Source organism: Lepeophtheirus salmonis, chromosome 1 (genome assembly GCF_016086655.4).
Source record: "Lepeophtheirus salmonis chromosome 1, UVic_Lsal_1.4, whole genome shotgun sequence".
Taxonomy (NCBI): Eukaryota; Metazoa; Arthropoda; class Copepoda; order Siphonostomatoida; family Caligidae; genus Lepeophtheirus; species Lepeophtheirus salmonis.
This window is the reverse complement of record NC_052131.2, coordinates 34,042,881-34,066,039: the sequence shown is the minus strand read 5'-3', so window position 1 is coordinate 34,066,039 and position 23,159 is coordinate 34,042,881. Positions and strand designations below refer to the sequence as shown.

Here is a 23,159-nt window from a genome sequence, read left to right as displayed (position 1 = left end):
ATTTATATTATCCATTAACATGGAGGCCTAACTTGATTTGTTAACAATTTATGTTTTAATGCAGTGATATCCAGTTTAGTCCAAGGTTTGCTAAAGTACGATTTTATTAAGGTTAATAGAAATGCAAGGATATGTTACCATTTAATTGGTCTTCCCAGAATTTTCAATTCGATGTACTGCTGGCATGGCAGACATATTTTGACGTCATAGAGTATAAGAGCAATACTCTAACAGTGACCTATAGACTAATCTTGGTAACAGTTATACTCTTTAACGTCATTATGAAAAAACGTAGTGGAAGTCAAACATCAGTCGGAAAAGCGTTATGGCATATCCTTGTATTTCTATTAACCTTGGGTTTATGTAGATTGCAAGCTCCACTTAACAAAAAAATCTACAGTACATTCGTAGAGCCAATAACCTGGGCTGTTCCACGTATTGTTGTTTACGTATTTTTACATGTTACATTTTATAAATCCTTACCATCATGGATAGAAAAATAAAGAAACAAACATTAACTTTTTACGTAAGCAGATTTCCTAGAATATTTGTTTCCAATACAATATTGATTTTTAACAACAAAAGAAAATTATGTAATACATATGTATTGTTTAAAGCAACAATATTTAAGTTACCTAGCTTTCTATACGAGCTATATAAGTGGAGAGGGAAAGGGATTAGCTGACACAAAATTCAGTTTTTAGAATATTAATAAGCATGTAGAAGTGATATTGAGACATGATTGTTTGGGGGTATTTCAAATCATTTTGTCACTTTTAGTACTCACTTGATACCACATTTAATGAGACATCAAATGTAATATATGGCAATTTGTCTAATCGATGAGGAGTCTGAGTCAGTTCAAGCACCTTTATTGCAATAAGATTATTTTTTAAGTCTAAATTATTTTTAATAGGAGATAATCATCATAAATTAAAAACTATAGCTCACATATTTTGTAGTTGATTTAGTCATATTTTTTATGAAACAAGTATAGCACATTCTTTTACCATTTCAGATGCCTGAGAAAAGGTCAAATATGATTATTCTCTTTTGCTATTGCATCAAATATCAAAGAAATTAAAAGAAATTCTTAAAATATTACTTAGATACAGTGAATGAAAACAGAGAGTATACTTTAACGCAAATAAGACATTATACATATGTAATTAAAATTATAATTTGCAAAAAAGATAAGTATTCATATGAATACAAAAGTTTGCTTTGGTAGTTAATTATACAAAGAAACATTAAAAATAGGGACTAAAATATCTTAGGAATATAAATAAAGAGTAAAAGATTAATGTTAATCTAAAATAAACTTTTCACATATTCAAAAAAAAACTTTACATTCATTCAAATTCTTCAAAAAAGCTAAAACATAAATATTTTAAAATCGGTTTTTAAAATTGGTGTTTGTTACATTACTCTGAATAATGCTTTTGGTGCATTTTAATTGTGAAGGTGCCTTTTTTTTTTTTATTCATCCTTTTTTTTTTTTAATCTCCAGAAGTAAAATGTGGCCTTGGTGAATTTGTTTCAATTTCAACTTCGACTTTAACACTGATGCAATAGTCATTCTACTTTTTTCTTTTTCCTTGCAAATAGGGATAGGTTATTAACCCGTGATGCATAACGCATGTCCAGCGGCTATGTAAAAAAAAAATGAAAGTGGTAATCTTGAAATTGAGGAGAACAGCCTAGCTGTCATGACACTTTATTAAATCAGCTGTAAAATAAATAAAATGAACACAAATCTCACTCCGTATATAGCGAGAACATTTGTATATAATGCAATTACTTCGATATTGATCCTCAATTCTACTCCGAGTTTAACAAGGACTTAAACTTATAATTCCGGAATAAGCCTCTATTTGTTACTCTCGGTCTTTCATGAGTACTAGAGTGATTCCTCTATCCTAATCTCTTGGTGGCCAATCTACATAGTCTTTAAGTTTGATAACCTGAGGCCAAATCAGGAGTTTCATAAAAATGACAATTTTATAAAAATTGCACTGTCCAATTTTCGATCAGTGTTATTACACAAAAAGCCTTTATTCTATATTTTTCTTTGTCATATTGGTTTCAGTAACAAAGGATTATTATCAAGTGTTAAGACACAAAAAAATTTATCAGTGTCACAGTACAGCTTGTTTATCTTATGAGATCAAAATTACCAAGCTATAAAGAAGTTTCGTTGTAGTGTTTAGCAAACTTTAAGCGCTTTAAAGTTGAAAACTTTCCTTAAGTGAACAAAAAAATCAAATATGAAGCAGCCTTATGTGTTACGAATTGGATTCCACATTTCTCTTATAACTCAAGTATTGTAACAGTTACAAGTATTGCAAAACAAATTAAAAGATGCTGGAAGCTCCCATCCATTATGGAAATCTTGTGAGATTGAAAAAAATTAAGAAAATCTTAATAATCCTAATTGATTGGAAGGATATTAGCCATACATGTTTGTCAGCTGGAGGAGTAGAATTACTTGGTTTTCCTGCACTATCACACAGAAAAATTGAACGAAATACTCGGCAGAGAATTTACAAAGACTTCATTTAATTTATTGCGTAATTGGAAATGTAGTTTGGGTAGTGATTTTTGACAGAGCAGCATCGAAAACTGAGAAATGAGCTCTGGAACGTATATTTATTTAACAATTGTTGAAGAGAGAGTTCTTTTGGCTGGCTTATTGGCATCATATTCGAGAAAGCTTGGATTTATTAGAATCCAAAAGTACTCAGGTTTCTTTATTCGGAATATTTAAAAAGGTTTCAAATATTAAACCACAAAAAAAAACGGAAATACCTAGATTAAAAGGAGAAATGGAGACAGCAAAAAACATTAAAAATTCACTCTGCATGCAAGTTTTGGAATTTGGCTATTCAAGGGGGGAGAATAAAGAATTAATACAACTGACATACATTTATCTTGTTGATAAAATTCTGAAAATCAAAGACCTAAAGCTTTTTAAAATTTTCGGTGGATAGCAAAAATGTTAATTAAAATGATACTACTTTCAATTTGAATAAATCCTTATCAAAAGAAACAGTATTTTACGATGTACAATTGGAAAAATTAAAACAATTTGTACATTTCTTTGTATATTTTTATATTCCTTGATGAGAAACCGCCCAATCCTTAATTTTTTCTCCTATAAATGATTTAAATTGAATTAATAATGTCATAGAATATAAAAGTGCGCAGCCTGAGTCCCTATCAAAGCAATAGAGTTGCATATGTGGTGTTTAACAAAAGAATTGGTTTCAGTAGCATTGATTAATGAGTTATCGATAAAGCGGAAAAATGAGGATTAAGAGGAAAATTATCAATATAGAAAACCCTTTGAAATGCTTAAATAGGCATGAAACTGGATATGGAAACCCAAAATTTCAATATGAACCGAAAAAAGACACGAACAATAAGTCAAAATTCTTTAAGAAATAGTTTGGGCTTAATTTTGTATATTTAATATCAATGCTGTTTTTTTAAATGGCCCTTTGTCTATATGGAAATCAAACAGTTGCGACATTGATATATAATTTATCATGAAAAATCTGCATATTTGTCGTTACTAACGGAGCATAGAGAGAAAAGAGACATTGTGCATGTAGACACATCAAAAAACGTGGAAAACTTTGGAAACATACTAATAGTAGTAAGTAATTGTTAAAACCAGCAAGGAGCACTATAGTTTTTATATTGATCTCTTTCAACACATATGTCGAAGATCTTAGTTGCCAACATGTACTTTTCTTTTTGATTTAGTCTCAGGAAGATTTATATAACTTTCCCATCCATATGACTTTTAACTAAAGTCTTCCAATACAAGATATATCAGTATATTTTTCCAAACATATATATAAAAAAATACAATATATATTTGTTTTGTAAAATTATAACCACAAATTTTTCTTTTTTCTTTTCTGAAAGTATTAGGAAAAAATAGTGTAAAATAGATATTTTAGTTTCAAATGAAAGTTTATGTGAATATGTATTTTATACATTTAAATAATGTATATGGTATTGTATATAATATCTGAATAGAAGCTAAGAAAAGCAATAAATTTTCACTTTTCTGCGTTTTTCCATTTCTTATTATGCTCAAATATTATTTTCAAAAATATGTATTAATTGCCAACGGATAAGAAATTCATTCAACGAAATATAGTTCAGTTATAAATAAATAAAAAGGATATATATCAGCTGCTATTGAAAAGAAAATATATCAAATAATATAATCATATATATCCTTCTGATTTTCAAGTTGGTATTAGAAAATTGTTTTGGAAATACGAAATTGAGGTAAGTGTATAATCTTTCGAAAATATAAATACATTTTTCGGAAAAAATATGTAGATATAAGAGAAAGTAACATTAATAAATTTTAGTACTGCGTTCCATGCACCTAAATGTTTCTCTTTACCTTAATTTCAGTGGATAATCTTAATACTTGGATAATAGAATATGTAAAAGTACCATTCAAAAATGGTTGTATTTTAGTTGAATGTCTTTTTTTTTTGCATTCAATAGTGTATTTTATCTATACTTTTTGTCCAAAATCTACACAAAATGGTCAAAAAGGCATATTGGAGAAACTTTAAAGTCAATAAGGCAGTGTATAAGATATACTTACATCCTTTAAAAAAATGATTTTTGTGCTTCTTACATATTAAAGCATGGAAAAAATTGAATACATATCAAAATTCGAAGAAGAATACTTATGAATAGGTCTAATGTATATGTGTAATCTGTCAACACACAAACAAGTTAGCAAGATTTTTTCCAAAATTGATTCTGGATTGTTTACATCCGTATTTTTCCACAAATTATAGTTAATTTATATCAACAAATGATTCCTTTACCCCTATTGAAAGCGCCAAAAATTACACTTAAGTAGATAAAATTCATTTTCTCAATGAAAGGAATAAAAATGAATTGGTTTAATGTATATGAAAGGATTCATATCGGAAATTAAACTAAAGCTCATAAATCAAATGAAGATTTTAAAGTATAGGCAACATTCTTGGATATTCAAAGTTATTTCAGAATTTTGAATGCAAGGCCTATAAATGACAAAAATTTGACTTTGAAATAATAATAATATAAATTGAGCATTGATTTTTAATCAAGATTACTTTTGTGTTCACTCACCAATATAAATATATGAAAATATACTGAAATTAATGAACTTTCACATTTGCAGATAAGAAATAAGTTCAATAAAACGACACTTCAAAAATAAATATATTTGGAAGACATAAATAGCTAAATAAAAAATTTCTATTGACTGAAATGTCCGTTAATCTTGAGCAGGATCTACTTCCAGGATTAAATAATATCGTGGCTACATTATAGTAAGATAAACTTACAAATTTGTTATATATCAATTACACTGAGTCTAAAAATGTGGGACCATATAGTTCCGGCATGATAACAATGTATTGTTTTATGCTATGTTTTTGTATTAATTTTTAGATAAGTAACGGAGTGGTTTATATATCTACCGATTACTCCTTTAAAATCTGAACACCTTGACTTTTGGAATTCAAAAAGATATTAATTTATTAATTAACAATAGAATTTCAATAAAGTTAGTACTATAAATATGGTGCCCAGTGCTGGATGATAGTGGCATTGAAAGCCTTGGTATTTGCATGACGGAAATTACCGGCCTTACCCTCGACATGCACCGAAAAGTTTTAGTCAAGAGTGTTAGGATCAGGGCTGATGGGGGCCAAAAGTGTTAAAAAAGAGTTGAAAATAACTCATTCAAAAGAGTCTTACAGATGAAATTGGTTTTTTTCATTGCTGGTGTCAAAAGTGCCCTATCCTCCCTAACAAAGCTCTCCCCCCACCACTTTTTTATAGCTCTCTGGGCAGTCTAGTGTGAAACTCCAAGATCTTTTGCATGGTCCCTCATAGACTTGAAGAGATTGGCCTGAGCTATTTTTCTACGCGCTTGTTCTAATCGCATAAATCAATATTTTAAATATCATTTTTGTCCTACATTTTCATTCGGCGAAATAGTTCAAAAACGGTTGACAAACACATCAACTTTTCTTTGAAAGTTTTTTGCGGATTGTAACTTTTGGAAAAGCTGCATATAATTGAAATTAAAGTGTTGAAATATTTTTCTTGTCTTCTTGTACATCATTTAGAAAACATGTTGTCCTACTTATGTATACATGAAATATAAAATAGATAAATGTTTATATATATTTATATGTTGACATAACACATTAATACAAATAATTTTAATTGAGTACTTGGCATAAGACGTATTATTTTCTGTTAATGTTAATTAATGATCCATGTAGGGATTTTAAATGTTTTTGGCAGTATTTTTGGATTTGACCATGAGGGATATAATTATATTTGTATACATATATTATATACATATATCAATTAATTAGTTTCTAGTTTTCATAATACTATATCTATTTGTTTATGCAGGTATATCTTTTTAAATTGTTTTTGAAGAAATTTTCTGGGACTCAACATTTAGAAAGCTCTACTTCCTTATGATTTATTTTTCAAATATTTCTTTGGAAAAGAATATAAATTATATATCTAAATTATTTACTAAATATGATCTTATAATTTTTTAAATACTTATGGTGTGTACAAGTTACGATTTTTGACAAGTTGCAACATGTATAAGTAGATTATACATGTTACAATTTCTTTGTCTCAAAATGCACTATATAATTACAACTTTGGTGATTCTAATTAGCAACTATTTATTGATACTATCATTGTATTTTGATGGATTAAAATTAAATGAATATTATGTATCTATAAGTAATATAAATGTGGGCATTGGAATTTAACAAGGTGCCATCAAATGCTCGTAATGAATTGGTCATTTTTATTGAAAAAGTCAAAATTTACATTATTAATATATGTATCGGCAATACAAATGATGTTCAATTATTTTATTATTTATGGCCTAGTATCTCATTTAAACAATTTCACACTATTTGTTAAAGCAACTTGTACAAGTAACAACATATACAGATAACGTATTTTTGACCTCTCTCCTTTCAACTATTCCCCTTACTAATAATTTATTAGTATCTAAGGCACCATGTCAATAAGTCAGTAGAGGGTAAAGTAATATAACGTCAATGGGAATAAGCGATTTTTTATGCGTATTGTCTATTTGTTTAATTAGAAAACTCTCTAGTTAGTTGCAAGTTTTGATTTAAGTCAAACAATATATTAATTAATTTTTAATGTATAATATCTTATGATTACCCGGGTTTATCAATTATTTTTTCCATTCCTTTTCTATCTAAAAAAAACCAATAAAGTCATGACTAATCCTCCACTAGGGGAAAAAATTATCTAAATCTTCATTAGTATACATAAATAATAAGGTATACATTACTAACTTAAAAGGGAATTAGAAACTGATTAATTATTTCTCCCTAAAAATTCAAAACATTGCAGCGTGTTAAAAGGCTATAGTTTTATAATCATCTTTGTCAACAGATGTCATTTATCAAAGTTGCCAAGATATACTTCTTTTTTTTTTTTACATTCATCAAGATTTCGATAATTTACACATCTTCAAATATAAGTCGTAAAATAAATTATAAATTTTACGACTCAGCTTATATTATCTGTTTTTTTTATACTCCATTTATCAAGTAATAAATTCTTCTTTTCTATCACAAGAGGTTCAGAACATTTCAATGATTCATTTTGTTTTTAATTCGACAGTGAATGTTTTTACTTTCCCAAGAATCCATTAGTTTAATGACATGTTGGAAATTAAGTGAGGTTGAAAACTATCTATGAAAAAAAACCGGTTTTTTATGCAGTCGATGTTCAGGCTCACCTGGAAAGAACACCAAAGAAATCATAGGACAAAAGTTGGGGGCTAACAGCAGGTAAAGCTCTCTGGTTGTATGAGGCTGGCTGTATCTGACGTATCATCATCTAAGGGTTTCGGGGGTATGCCATTATCTCAAAAAAAGTTGGAGTAAAAATACCAAATACTAACCAAAGAAAGGCACTTCTTTGAATAACCCACACTTAACGATCAATGCCGACCTCAGGAAGGGAGGCTGTCTTGATAACTCCCCTTGTATAATTCATCAATGAAAATAGGAAAAAATCAAGAAGGAAAACAAAACATTTTCTATGGGTTAGCTGGGAAGGCATTGGTAGTCTTCCAAGGAGTCGAGGTAACCGTTTTTCGAGCGACAAAATACTCAATCTGGCCCAAATTAACAAATATAGTTACTAAATTAAAATTAGTCGTGTTTAGATTGATAACAGCACTGATGACAACCCAGACACAATCATCTATACTGAGGGATCCAAAGATAAAGATTGTAACAACAGTGCTGGATAGGCTATTACTGAAAGTGATACGTGAATCTACCTCTTACTGATGGCATTACAATCAGGCATCTGTGTTCCAAGCCGAGGTTTTTACAATCGCAAAAATCAGTGACGGCTATCATCAAGTAAGAAAACCCCTCAAAAATTTGATAAATCAATGATATTCTCAATGAGCAATTGCTACTATCCTTAACTCACTTAGTACCAGTGAGGAAGTCAGAATGTAGAAAAAAAATCTTGAACAAAGGGAGGAGTTTAAAAAATTATATCTTGATTGATGCAATGGCCATTCTGATCTTAAAGGGAATGAATTTTCAGACTCACCAGCAAAGAGTGTTACTGAGAATAAAAATCGTAAGTGTAGATTGAGTTTCATAATATTCCATTGAATACAATCCAAGTGATAAACATTCAATTTTTTTAGGTTCAATATCTAATTTTAGTAATGAATCGTTTCAAGAGTAAGAATTTCATTAACTTAAACGTAACTAAATTAAAAATATTGTGTAAAGATATTTTTCTAGGCATCTGCTCCCAGCTATAGCCAAAACTTCAAATAAAGTGCAAGAAATATACAATGACAATTTTGAGGAGTTTGGACCTCCCTCTTCATATGAGCATAACCCCCTTGACATTGCATTGTAAGGTATGGTCTATGGCAGGCCAATGTAGTTTCCAATCTCAACATGGACACTCCGGTTACAGCTGCAAAGGCTACTAAACATTGTGCCTAATATAGATGGGTTGAAAAGTTTAGGGCTTCACCACGATATGGCACTATTATTTTATTCATTAGTTAGTACCTATGTTTTAAAGACATCTGTCATAATTTCATGACAATCTGTTCATCAGTTTGCGAGTTATTGAGCCATGTGTGACGCTACTTTCGCTATTCCAAAACAATGGATCAAAAAAAAACTTTGTGTTTCGATTTTACACTGCTTCTTGATTGGAAAAAGTATCTTTCAATCTAAACAATGGCTTGAAAAGTGTTATAATCATGTAAATTATTTTATTGATTTTAAAAAGCCAATTATGAACGTAGAAATACGTGTTTTCTTTGTTAAGCCCGGGACTCTTCAGCTCATCCCCAAGTTGTTTAGAAACCAGATAAGCCCACTGAATGGTATGCAGACGTATATTAATCCTGTACAAAGTATTAATACATATTCTATGAGTAATTTAATCTTTGAAGAGACTCTAATGCTGAATCATCCCATACATACATGAAGCATTGGTCACAAACTATAATAACTCTTAACTTTGAATGTAATATTTTATAATATTTGCAAATAAAAAAAAAAAAACATTTTTCTAGCCCATTAATTTTATTTAATTATTAAAATGCTCAGATACAATTGAATGGAAGGGGGAAAAAGATTAATCAATTTCTATGATTCATTACATATCACATATATTTCATGTGGAAATGCTGAATAATATAAAACCATAAAGAGAATTTTATTAAAATTTGTATTTAAACTACATTATAGTCGAAATAAATTAGGAAAATATTTAAAGGCTTATAACAAACAAACTAGACGGGTTATAACCATTTCTTTTTTATTATTTGAAACTTACAAATAAATGAAGTTAAATTATTTATAATAAGATCCAAATTTCTTGATAACTCGGTCATAATGAAATGAGTACAGGTCTGAAATTTTTTAGACTTGGGGCTGGAGCAATGTCTTTTATACAAGGTATGATTTCTTCTTTGGGGTACTCCATTCATCTTTGGAATGTAAATTAAAAGTGCAGAACCAGTTCAATTGCAAACTGGATCCGCATGAGGTTGCCTGGGCCTAGCAAAGCTTCCAACGCCATGTGACCCAGGCTATCTAGTAAGGTGGATCTCATTTTAAATAATTCAATTTCATTAAATGTAGCCATAAAATAATTAAAAAAATATGTTTCTACAACATCTAATTCGTTTGTTATAAGTCTTAAAAGATTTTCCCAATTTATTTGTACCTCCTTGAAAGTTACATATTAATATTCAAATGATGAAAGGGGATTAGCTGATAACTTTCATTTGTATAAAAAAGTAAGACTTTTATATGTAGAAGATTTTGACTCGTACTTTGTAAGTAATTAGATATACTTTTAAATCTTCAAATATTTAATTACAAGTGTAGAAATTAAGAAGAGATACAAGCACACTAGAGTAAAACTAATTTACTTCAAATAGCTAAGGGTGTTGATGTTGGTAAAATTGCAGTGAACATATAATTAAAAAAGAATACATATGTTACCAAGAGAAAAATATGGATTCTTGTTTTAATTATTCCACACTATTTTCAAAAGTCTAACGTATCAGTGAGCAAGGAATCTTATAATTTTGAGTTAGGGATGTGAAAATTGTCAAGATTTTCGTGAGGAAACCTTTTTTTTTAATTATAAGTGAAAATATTATTAGTCCTCTTAATTATTTATCCCTATCTTGAAAATTTAAATCATAGAGAAAGAAATTTATAGAGCATCATGTTGAGAAATAAGCTTGATCGAAATTACAGTTGGTAATAAACATGGATGAAGTAAAAATGATATGGCCCGGAGAAATAGAAAGTTTAGAAAAGAGATATTCACAAGTTAATCATTTCAGGGAGTTAAAATTTTTCTTCCTTTTGAAATATTTGTATTTTATCCCTCAATTAATTCAATTGACTCAGCTAATTTAAAATAAAAAACAGTGAGTAAATTTTTCTACAAGAGTTTCATATTCAAAAAAGACGTGATCTGCTTCACAATCCCAAACTACAATGAAACATAACCTGTCGTCTCAATATATTTATTTCTCTATAACGCAAATATATTAGCGAGCAAGGGCATTTTAGTTTATTAAATGATCTCTGTCAGCTGATATGTCTTTGCCAACCTATATTTTTCTTTTCATTTACACTCACGAAGATTTGCACAGTTTTCATATTCATAGTGATATCCGTCGGAAGATACATGTCGTCTTTCAAAGTTACTACATTTTTATGGCATTCTCTCAGGAGTTATTTTTACGCTGACCTCAATTAAGCCATTATTTACATCTCTATATATAACATATGCATGTTTAAGACTTTATTACTTTCCTTGTGTAATTGGAAATATCATTTTTTTTAAACAAATGTGATTTATTATAGTGTGTTATTACAATAATATAAAATTCATCAAAAAATTGCGGAACAAATACACGCATTTTTTGTTTTTTATTTCAGTGGGTGTTGTTGTTGTCGTCTGTTGTAAAGTTTTTTGGCATGATACATTACACTTTGTTTTTCATTTTATCTATGAATGAAGGATATTGATGATCTGTAGAAACATTTGGAGTTCAGGACCCATGCTATTCCTTTTCAAATAAACTCAATAATCAAACCAATTATGGTGGTGTTTAATATAAAACTATCATCAAAAGCGACATCTTGCGTGGGAAAAGGGATACCGATATTATTAGAAATGTTCTAGAGCTACCAAGCAATTTAGCCACTTTGTTTTTTATGAAGGATATGCCAATTTTCAACTATAAATTGTATAGGCAGGATTAGCTATAGTACTTAACTAATCATTATGTTCTCTAGAAAGAATTATCTCTTTTTTTTTCTAAACTCAATATCAAAATACTAAAAGGTTCCTTTTTTTTATTCATAGATACACATAAAATAGAATACCCAAATAAAAAAATCATGGATATTCTTTTTAGTTAATTTATCAATCGGATCTGGGCTACAAAAGCGTTATTGAATTTTATGAAGTATAGTTTGTTTATTATATTTTTAATTAACATTAAAAGGGTACAAATAAGATAAGTCTGTATTTTTGATACTGAATATGAGGGACTTCTATTTTAAAAATATGTATGTAGTCCCAGGAGTAAAGCCTATTTATATTCGTTAATATAAGTTGTTATATTACACCAACTATAAAAAAGTTAATTTATGTACATACATACAGAGTAAATGTGGGTTTCCACGTCAATCATGCCTATAAAGGGTGGTCCAGATAAATTGGGAAAATATTTAAAGGATTATACAAAACAAACTAGATGTGGGTAGAACCATACTTTTCTTATTATTTGAAAGCTCAGTTTAATAAAATTCAATTATTCATAATGAAATCCGCCTTTCTTAATAACGTCGGCCACATAGCGTCAAATGTTTTGGCAGGACCAGCCAATCTCTTGCAGATCCAGTATTGTCATTATACTGATCCTGATTTTGCGCTTTTAATTTACATTCCATAGATGAATGGAGTGTTTCAATGAAGAAATGTAACAAACATACAAAATAGCTAGGAAATTATAATCATATAGCTATTATTTTTATAATACATGCAACTTCGTCAAAAAACGATATAGTTATATACATTTTAAAAATATGGTTTATTTTTTCCCATTTCTCTAATCCTGTTAAATATCAGATTTTCACTGAAGTGGGTTAAGGAAACGTCCGAATGAGACTCAAAATCCACCCCATGTAACAATCTTTACTAAATGACGTCATCGTCGATCAATCTTAACCCTTTTATAACCATAATAATAAATACTTTAAACAGGCCTAAATTATGAAAAGTAAAGACTGTGCATAAGATATACTAACAGTTTTATTTTGTTAATTTTGTTAAATCTGCCATTTTTTTTTTTTTTTATCCAAAAAAGTTTTTCCCGATAAGCTATAAATTTCAAATGCAATTTGAATTTATTAATCATAAAATGATTTAATGAAGTTTTTTAGTGGACAAGAAATTACAGTTAAACGGGATGTCATGTATCTTAAATTAAATTGATTGTCATTGTCAAAAATACTGATTAAGGGATGAAAGAACATTCTGAAATGTCTGAACAAGCCACTTCAATGGTTAAAAAATAAATTTAATTTCTTTTTTTATGGATTTCGTATTTTATTTTAAATAATTGGATCCTATTATTAGAGAAATTTAAAGTCTGTAATAATGAGCAAGTTTCACCGATTGTGCTATAGAACAAAATTCATCTCATGGAACACACACTTGCATGCTAAAACCCAGATTGCTATTATAAGGATATTAAAATTGAAACTGAAAAAAGCTATGTTTTTTCACACCAAATCTTTTTAAGTTATAAATATAAGATTTATTCTGTAGTTTTAGCTATAATATAAAATTAGTAGGTTCCACATATGACCCTTCATTTGAATCATATTTTTGTCTGATTATACATATTTTGAAGGAACTGTATTCAAGATAACACAACAAATACACTACCCTTAAAATGTTGGAATATTTTTTATCAATTGTTACTTCCTAATCTTCATCAATATAGTTATTTCATGTAAGAATAGAACTCTTATTCGAAACTATACTCAAAAATATGTAGTTGTTTTTGTGAAGACTTTAAAGGGCAAACCTACTGTGATTGAAAATACTGATGGTCAATTTTGTGCTATATACCTTAAATAACAATAATGAATGTAGATCTACTAGATCTGAGATTTGGTGCCTTTTGGATTTTTGGTTACTCATACTGATGACAAGGTTACAAAATGTTTATTATTATTTGACTATGCATAAAAGACGATTGAACCAAAATGTCAAATTAAATTACTAAACCTTCCCATGTTTATGCAATAATTGACACGTCCACGTTTTATTGCACAGACCTGTAGTCAATGATGATATATCTATAAAGTATATTTGCTTATATGATACAAGGACATCCGCAGATTGTTCTTCTTCTTCTTTTTTTTTTGAGTGGGGCTTAGTTTTCGGAACTTTTTTGAAAAAAATTTCAAATAAAAAATATATAATGAAAGGGTAGTTAAGATATCTAGAAGAATATTTAACATTAACGTTAACAAATTATTTTTTCACAGTTAAGCCAAAAAAAAAAGATAGGAGTGACATCATTACCTTATATGGGCGTTGTAAACAGATGTGACGTCTCTTAAAGGTTTTTTTTTTCTTTTTTTACTAAGTCTCAGCTATGATATTAAACATATATACACTAATTATATATTATTTTCGATTACACTGTCCAACATACATTTTTAAAGTTCAAGGCTTTTGAATGCGCTTGGTGTTAAATATAAATTATGCGAATATATTTTAAAGCCTAATGTTAAACAAATTTAAAACTATTTTTTAAATGTCTGTATCATGCTTATAACTCAAGTTACAAAAGTTTAAAGGTGTTTATTTATTCAATGGTTCATAGCTTCAATACGAATATATTCAAAAAGTTGAAAAGTATATCATTTGATAGCTCAAAGTCTGAACTTTAATTTAAAAAAAAAGCTTGCCCGAAAAAGCTCTATACTGTTGTCGATTTGAGATAAGGTCATGACAATATTTTAAGGATGAAACTTATTTTTGCACTGATCATATAAGAAAAGTCCCTAAATTTAGAATGTCCTACCTGGAAGAGAGAGAAAGAACGAAAAAGTAAACACTAAAGCATTGAATGAAACCCCTCTTGGCTCTTGAGATAAGGATCCTGAATTCCAGATCGGTAATCATCCATGAAGAAGTGTGCATATACGGTATGGTATTACTTGTAACTGTCTTTGGACGCTAAATTTTATCTTGTGAAGGTCTACTCCAAACTCTGTCGAAAGTCTCTAGGAATCCCTCACTTTACTACGGGTTTGCAAGAAGTCATCTTGTGTCGTATTATAAATGATTTTAGGTGAAAATATATTCACATAATTTATCTTTATATTCAACACCAAGCAATAACAATAGCTTAGAACCTTAATAATAGCCAAAAAGTAAGTCCATGTTTGGAAAAAGGGAGGTAGGATTAATATAAATTGTCTGATTAAGGAATTACAAAAAAAAAAGAACAATCTATGAAAAATTAAACTGTCAAATAATAAATTAAAAAAGTATAATATTATGATAGGCATTCATAAAAAATGTTAAACAATATAATGCATATTGAATTAAAATAATAATTCCTGGAAATTCAATTCATTATATTCACATATGCCAAAAAAAATGCAAGTTTTTTTTTTAATATATAAAAATGTATAGTATAATTTAAAAGAAATGTCTAACAATTAAAAATATGTTATCAATTGATTAGAATTAAGAATTTATTTTTTGAAAAAAATATGGAAAGTTTGACATAATTTTATTTTATAAATTTCAACAATGAAAAATTTGATTTAAACCCGCATTTCTCAAAAAAAATAATTGTTGTTAGAAGCCCTTGAATAATAATTTTAAACAAGTAAATAATTGATGCTGTAATAGTTGCGCTTTTCAGCATTATGTTTTTTTTTTCGGGGTTTATATTTTGACCGAGAGACTGAAATATCCCTGTAGTATTGATCCATCTTCAATGTTAATTATAAATCATTTAGTCTTTGTGTCGAATTTGTTTGGAATGTAACTTGATTAGATTCGAAGGTAGTAAATTTTTTTTAAGAATTAACTATCGAGATATCAAGGAATATTTTTTAAAAGAGAAGGTAGAAGAGAAGTGTGAGATGTCTGTGATATGTCCTATGTATTACCCGTCAGCACACAAATAAACTGTAATGATTTTTCTCAAAATTAAAAGAAACAATATTTATATTCATCAATGACAAATTATTGTCAATTTCTTACAACAATCTATTCTTATTAATGGTTTGGAGCCCTCACTAATTGTATTTTAAAAGAACACAAGATGGATTTTACAATAAAAAAATCAGAAATTTTTAAATGTGATATGTTTCATTAATCATCCCTAAATTTTGACTAATAATTCTTAAATTGAAATATTTACGTTAATGAAATATTGGGATGTTTGTATATGAAATAAAAAAATTAATTAGGACTTTCTATATTTCTTGATTTTTGTTTAAAATTGTTTTTATGTAGACGCATAACATATTTTGGTTATTAATAATATATTATTTTAGAAACCCTCAACAGTCTATAAATTGAATAATATTTTCTTCAACTACTATTTTTAACCCTTTCTTTCCCAAATTAATTTGTGATTGGAAAAAAAAATATTCAACAACGAAATCTTATGGGAATGGCATCATTAAACACATAAATGCACATTTCAAAGTTAAATTTTGAGTTTAAAGCAAAAACCGAGAATGATTCTATATGGGATCATTGGGAGCATATGAAAGGAAATGGCAGGGATTCCATATGGCATCATCGGGAAGATGCTATGGCATAATTGAAAGGCAAAATAAAGCAATAATTTTTGTTTAGTTCCAAATAATATAGTTCAAATAATACAAGTGTAAAAAAAGTAAATTCCTTTTCATTCCTTTTCTACAAAGTGTTATATTGATATAACAATACATCTGGAAAGATGATTTTTAGAGACTTTTTGTGGAATTTCATTAAGTACAGTATCCAAGAATTGACTCTTACTGTATCCACGAAATGATATAATATTCTGAGATATAACCTTTTCAAACATATTTTTATTCTGTACAGTGCCAAAAGCATTTCATTTAGGTCAACGGAACCCAAGTTTGTGTTGTATTATTTCAACATTGCAGGGATAGGAACATCACTTTGCTTTTTTCAGCTACTGACCATCATTTCACAGTACATACTGGATTCCTACCCACATAAGTAGATGCAACATTTACAGGCTTATTGTCATACCATTTGCTGCGTACTAAGAGTCACTGTGATTCCTTTTCCTACATATTATATCAAAGTCATAAAGGACGCCACTTGTACTACATCTAGCAAAAACTTTGAATTTATGAGATGTTATTATAATGTTTTGCTTCAATGAGTTTCGTTCCAAGAAGGATATCATAATTTTGTCCACTGAATTGCATTGTTCTGGTTCAATTTTACCAAAGTTATTTTTGAGAGAGTCAAGGAATGTTCTAAGTTTAAAATATTTATCATACTGGTAATCAATCATTTCTGGGTTTTATATTTTCATTGTTCAAATCGATTAAGCGTCAAAAATATAATGAATCAGCGATGAAAACAAACTTATGAAGATTTATAACTAGTCTTAAAAGAATTCCCATAGCTAATGTACAAACAAGATTTTTCTGAAAATCCTTATAACATCCCATTGATACCATATGAAGTAAATTTTAAACGTATGAACTGAAAGGTATTGAAAAGGTAATAAGCCCAGAAAACCAATTCCGTTATTAGTTTCAGAGTTGGAATATAAAATGGGGTAATGATTTTCGAAACTATAATTTGACCTTGAATACCCCGGATATTATTCCATATTCCCGTGTTGTTTAAAGTTAAAGTTCCAATTCTATAACTTATATAACAATCAGTTGAGATAATAGTGAATCCCTAAGTATTTTGTTTTTATTTTCTAGTAAACATATTATCTCAATTGTTTCTTAAATAAAATCCCGGTCTAATTTGTCGAAAAAGTCAAAAATTCCAAACATCATATCTCCTAAACTATTGATCCAAATGAGATAAACTTTCACAGGAGTTAGTTTCTACCCACAGGGATCAATTGTGCCAAGTTTCATTAAAACCAGCGCGGGTAGGGTTACCACTCATGGGTGAACTGAGGTGAAATGACAGAGGTATTACTTTTAAAGCTTTTTAAAAAAATCACAATTTCAAATATAATTACAATTCAAAGACAAATTTAGACGTTAAATAGTTAAATTGATGAAAACTAAAGCTAATAACAATGGATAAAAACATTTCACCATTCAAAAGATAAATCATTTATTAACTTATCTGTAAAGCAGTTCCCACAAAATACAAAAATGAAAGATCATATATAAAAGCTAATATTTCTTTCAATTGCTTTATACCTAGGTTAAAGCTAAAAAATAAACCATACAAAGAATTGCTATAAAAAAAAGACGATGTTAATTGTTCTTCAGTTTAAGTTTTAATTTTCTTAAGGATTATTTAAAAATAGGAACCTATGATGTTTATGAAAAAGGCTCCGAAATTAAATATGCTTAAGTTGATTATTTGACTAATTTAAATTAGCAATGAATGTTTGAAAAAAATGGGTATATGGATAATTTATTTGATTTGTATTTAGTACAAATTTATTTACCAAATGGAACAAAATATGTAAAAAATGACAGTTTTTAAATATTATCTTTTTTTTTACTTGATTTTTATATCATTACACACATTTTGTAGGAACTGTATTCAAAATAATTTAGTAAGTATTTTTTCTTTTGAATGCTGGAATGTTTTTTTTTAATTAATTGTTATTACCTTTAATTTTTACTTATATAGTTATTATTCTTTGAAATATTGTTACTGAATACTCTGAAAAAAATATTAAAAGAGAATTTATAAATACATTTTTATATGAGGTAAATTAACATCCCAGATAAACACTCGTGTTTTAATTGATAGGGAAGTAACGGAGGATTAAGAAGAATCTTTTACTTGTGTAATAGTTAAGTTGTCAGAACATTATTGGTTTAAATATATATTTAGAAATTATATTTAAAAGTTGCAGTTAAAGTACAGAAATGAAAATGATATTCATCACATCAACATTATTATTTTAGAAAAAATTATCCGAATGTTTCCATGTTTGTTGAATTATTATTTATGGGGGGTATGGAGTGTTGATTTAATAAATAACAAAGTAGGAATAAGCGTGTGCAACTAAAGCTCAACGCGTCATATTTTTAAAAATATTGCTGTAGAAAGAAGTCTTTCTATCTGTGATTGCAATAATTATATTACTTTATCGCAGTTATATTATATTTTTTTCGATTTTTATTAAAATAGTTATAATTTTTATATAAAGGTTTGAATGAAAACTTGTACATATCTATGTTTGTCAGTGAATTCCTTATTATTGAATGTTATTTTCATATCTTAGAACAACGTGACTACTTGATATAATAAATTTAACACCATATTAAAAAAAAGTGTGGAGGATTAAAGCAAAGTCTAGCAGTTTTTTAGTCTGTTTGTCTACCAATGATAACTTTGAGTAATGCTGAGTACTCCTACAAGTTCATAATAATTTTAACTTAAATTCAAAGTAGAAAAATTATACGTAAAACCTGCGAGAGCTGTTTAATTTTTTTTTTTTTTTTTTTGGAGGGAAACAAAAGCAGCAACTGTTTTATTTTTTTATTTGCTTTTCACAAAACTGGTTCCCCCTATAAAAATAGCATCTTTCCTATTTGATTTACTATTAATTTTTTTGTAAGAAAAAAGCTCAGCGTGTCATAATAAAAAGAAAAGAAAAGGAGAGTACATCTCGTCTCTATTAATAAAGCAAAAAATTTCTATCCGTCTGTTGTTGACGCCTAATTACTCTAAGCAATGCCAGGCACTCCCGTTAGTATTGCATAAAGTGTGTCTTTTTAATCTCTAAAAACATTTATCGATATATAATTTATTAATGTGATAATTTAATACTTATTTTCTTTTTAAGGAATATTTTTTGTTCTACCCTGCATAGAGTCGTATCAAAAGGTAGACCTCAGAACAATTACTTTGGGTGTTCCACCGCAAGAGGTAAAGACAAAAAATTGCATGTTATATTGTTATCTCTGTTTCGACAATTCAATGCATGTCTACAATGGTTTTTGTTATTTTATTTTTTCTCTGGAATTTTAGTTAATGCATGAAACTTTTCTCTCTCTAATTTGAGGTTATATATGTTGTATTATTTGTCTGAAAATATATATTAATCAATTAATAATGAGTTGGTAAAGGCTATGAGAAAATATTTAGAGCAAAAAAATATTGACATAAGTATAAAAATATATATCTGCTTCTTCTTCATTAATAAATAGAGTTGTGTCGACTCGAAATTTTTCAAGACTTCATTCCACTCAACTCGACGATTTTTTAAATTTGAAAAAAAAGATAGATGTCATACTCAATTTGAGTTTGCTTGATTTTTATTAAAACCTCATTCAATATTTTGAGTTAAGTGATGTTGTCCCTCAGTGAGTCTCTCGTCAATCACAATTTAGCATAGTTATATGCCCAAATTAGATTTTTCAAAAAGAATATCTTATAGTGATTTGAAGGCCTACAACGAATAAACGTGGTAGCTATTATGAGATGTTGGTAAAAATTGTTCTATCACTCTATATGGTTGGCTTATTTGTCTAACTACTACCTGATTTTGGTTCTTATTTCTATTTAATTTCGGAGGAAAGGTTAAGTAGTACAGTATAGATGCCGACGTGTGTTTTGGCCCCTCTCCCACTAAACCTTTAAATGATTAACAGCATTTTTTCCCTCTCCTTTCCAACTTGAGTCAAAGAGCAAGTTTCTTTTATAAACATTATTCACTTACAGTGTATAGTGAATAATTTGTAATTACAGGGTGTCTACGAAAAATTGGAACTATCTTAAAATTCAACATGCTTGATAAAAATGGAATTTGGAGTGTATTTGTTAATATGAAAAAGTTAGACATGATATTAAACAATAAATTTGTTTCAACATGTCCTCCCTCAGCAGCCACCATCTTCTCCATCCTCCCCCTAAAGGATTTGCATGTTCTGATGACTTTTGCAGAATGAACATCATTCCACTCCCTCATAATGGAGCCCTTCAGGGCCGCAATGCTCTTGTGGCTGACCTTGCACACCTCCCTGTCCAACTTCCCCTACCAGAAGTAATCACACGGATTGAGGTCAGATGAGTTAGAGGGCCAGGTGTTGTGATCCCAGGAAGTGATGTCGTGGGAGTTGAAGAGGTTAGTGGGCCTCATGGCGATGTGTGAAGGCGCTGAGTCTTGTTGGAATACGGCCAGCGGCCGTATCCTTCATCTAGGGGATCACGAACTCCTCCATGACTTCGCAGTACCTTATCGCGTTAACCCTTTCCTTGGGATTATTGAAGAAAGGAGGCATCACCTAACCGGTGCTGCAAATGACACCCATGATCATCACGGAGGCCGGGAACTTTGTGGTGAAGACCGCAGGGACCTCTTCTCTCTCCTTGGCAAGCCACCTGTTATTGTGGACGTTGTATCTTCTGTCGACAGTCCAGTTCTTCTCGTCGGAGAAGAAGATGATTCTTCTTCCATGGCTCTTCAGGTCATTGAGGAGACGCTTACCGTTGGTGAGCCTGGTGCCCTTCAGGGATGCCGTGAGGATGTGTTGTTTGGACATTCGGTATAAACTGTACCCGAGGTCCTCATTCACAGCCTTGGAGACCAGCTGCTCACTCCACGGTTCTTGGCCAACCTGGACAAGGAAGTCCCCAGCGAAGCCTTGATGGACTTCCGGAGGCCTTTAAGGAAGCGGGGAGTGCGGATTTGGTCACTTCTCATGTTGTGGGTCTTGCAGCAGACCTTCCCCTCAACCTCCGATGCATTGAGGACCCGGTACACCGTGGTCTTGGGGTAGTTAAGAAGCTTGTTGATAGCAGGGGGCTTGTGTCCCGTGCGAGCCAATTCGAGGATGGTGTCTCTCCTTGCTTGTTACACTATGACTATTGTTTGTCGTCAAAACAATTGTGGTAGAAGTTATAGTGTATTGTTCATGCAACCTTTTATATTAGTATCATTTAACTCCGAATATCCACATTATGGATCTGGATGAAGTTTAAAGTAGTTCCAATTTATCGTGGACACCCTGTAAATACATTTTTACTAAGTCATTCTATCGGAATATTCAACACATTTAAGGATGTCCGTCCTAACAAAAGACTTTTTCGTTTAAGATTAAAAATATAACTTGTAAAAAATATTTTTTTAAGATTAAAATATGTAATAAAAATATGTGAAGAAAACGAATCATTACTGAAATTTGTATATTCACACTTTAGAAATTTTAAGCAGAATAAATCTTGCCAATATTTAACTCTGATGTATTATTATACACATAAAATAAAAATTGACTTATATGGGAATCTAGATTTATATGGATGAGGCATTTTTCCTTTTCCTCAATGAGTCTTTTTTTTTTATTTTATAATGTACAATAACATGTCAGAGTAAAATAGGAACTGAATTTATTGTGCTTAATTTCAAATTACAAATTTCAATGAAAATTAGTTTTCCTAACATTTTTTTTTTTTTTTTCATTACAAAATTTTAATCATAACAATTATTTTTGATCAAACCTTTAATTTTTAGTTCTCAAAGTTTTCAATAAAAACCCCAATACTTACCACATACGAGTATCTCTTTCTTGGAGTAATCTAATTAGAAAAGTCCCTATTCTAGAGGGCCATTGGAGTAAAAAAAGAAAGATAGAATGGGGAGGAAAAGAAAGTAAAAGGAGGGATGGAACTCAAAAAGCCACTCATTTCAAGCTAAATCCAGGATAAATGAAATTTAACGATAGTCAGTCCTATTTTAAATCAAAATACATGGCAAATATTCATCATTTTTCTCTGGCAAAAGAAAGGAGTGTGTTTAACTCTCATTAATTTGCTTGTAAATACTCCCAAGATGGACTACTTTTAAAATGACTATGTCATAAAAAAAGGCTCCCAATTAAATGTTCCATTTATCCATACAGAAAACTTAAGCAACTAGCTAAATATCTATCTCTTTATAAAAATGCAAACAAAACTGCTTACAGCTATTTTAATTTTTAAATATACATTTGAGAATTATTTTTTTTCTGAGAGAGTTAAATCCCTCCTTAAAAAAAAATATATATAAAAATAAATTATTTCTTCTTAAATGGATGCTTTTTACAATAAGTAGAGCTTTTCATATTAACTTTTCCATATGATATTACAAATTTGCAACAATATTGCATTATATATTACGAAAAATATATTTTTATGTATAACTTTTTAATACATTTATTTATCATAATTGTACTAAATTGATTAGATGTGTTAAAAAAATTACTAAAAACTGGTTTTTTTATTTTTATTATTCAGTTGTTAATGCATTTTTTGCTATTGGTTTTTTTTTT

General features: G+C 29.2%; 1 protein-coding gene across 5 annotated transcripts in view; it reads left to right on the top strand.

The window, feature by feature from the left end:
• LOC121125699 (band 7 protein AGAP004871) overlaps positions 1–23,159 on the top strand; it is a 430,618-nt gene that overhangs the window by 347,234 nt on the left and 60,225 nt on the right. For all 5 annotated transcript variants that reach the window (XM_071891491.1, XM_040720912.2, XM_071891499.1 and 2 more), the window contains exon 5: positions 19,697–19,779. In XM_071891491.1, the coding sequence (XP_071747592.1) occupies positions 19,697–19,779 (83 nt within the window). The remainder of the gene's footprint in view (positions 1–19,696; positions 19,780–23,159) is intronic.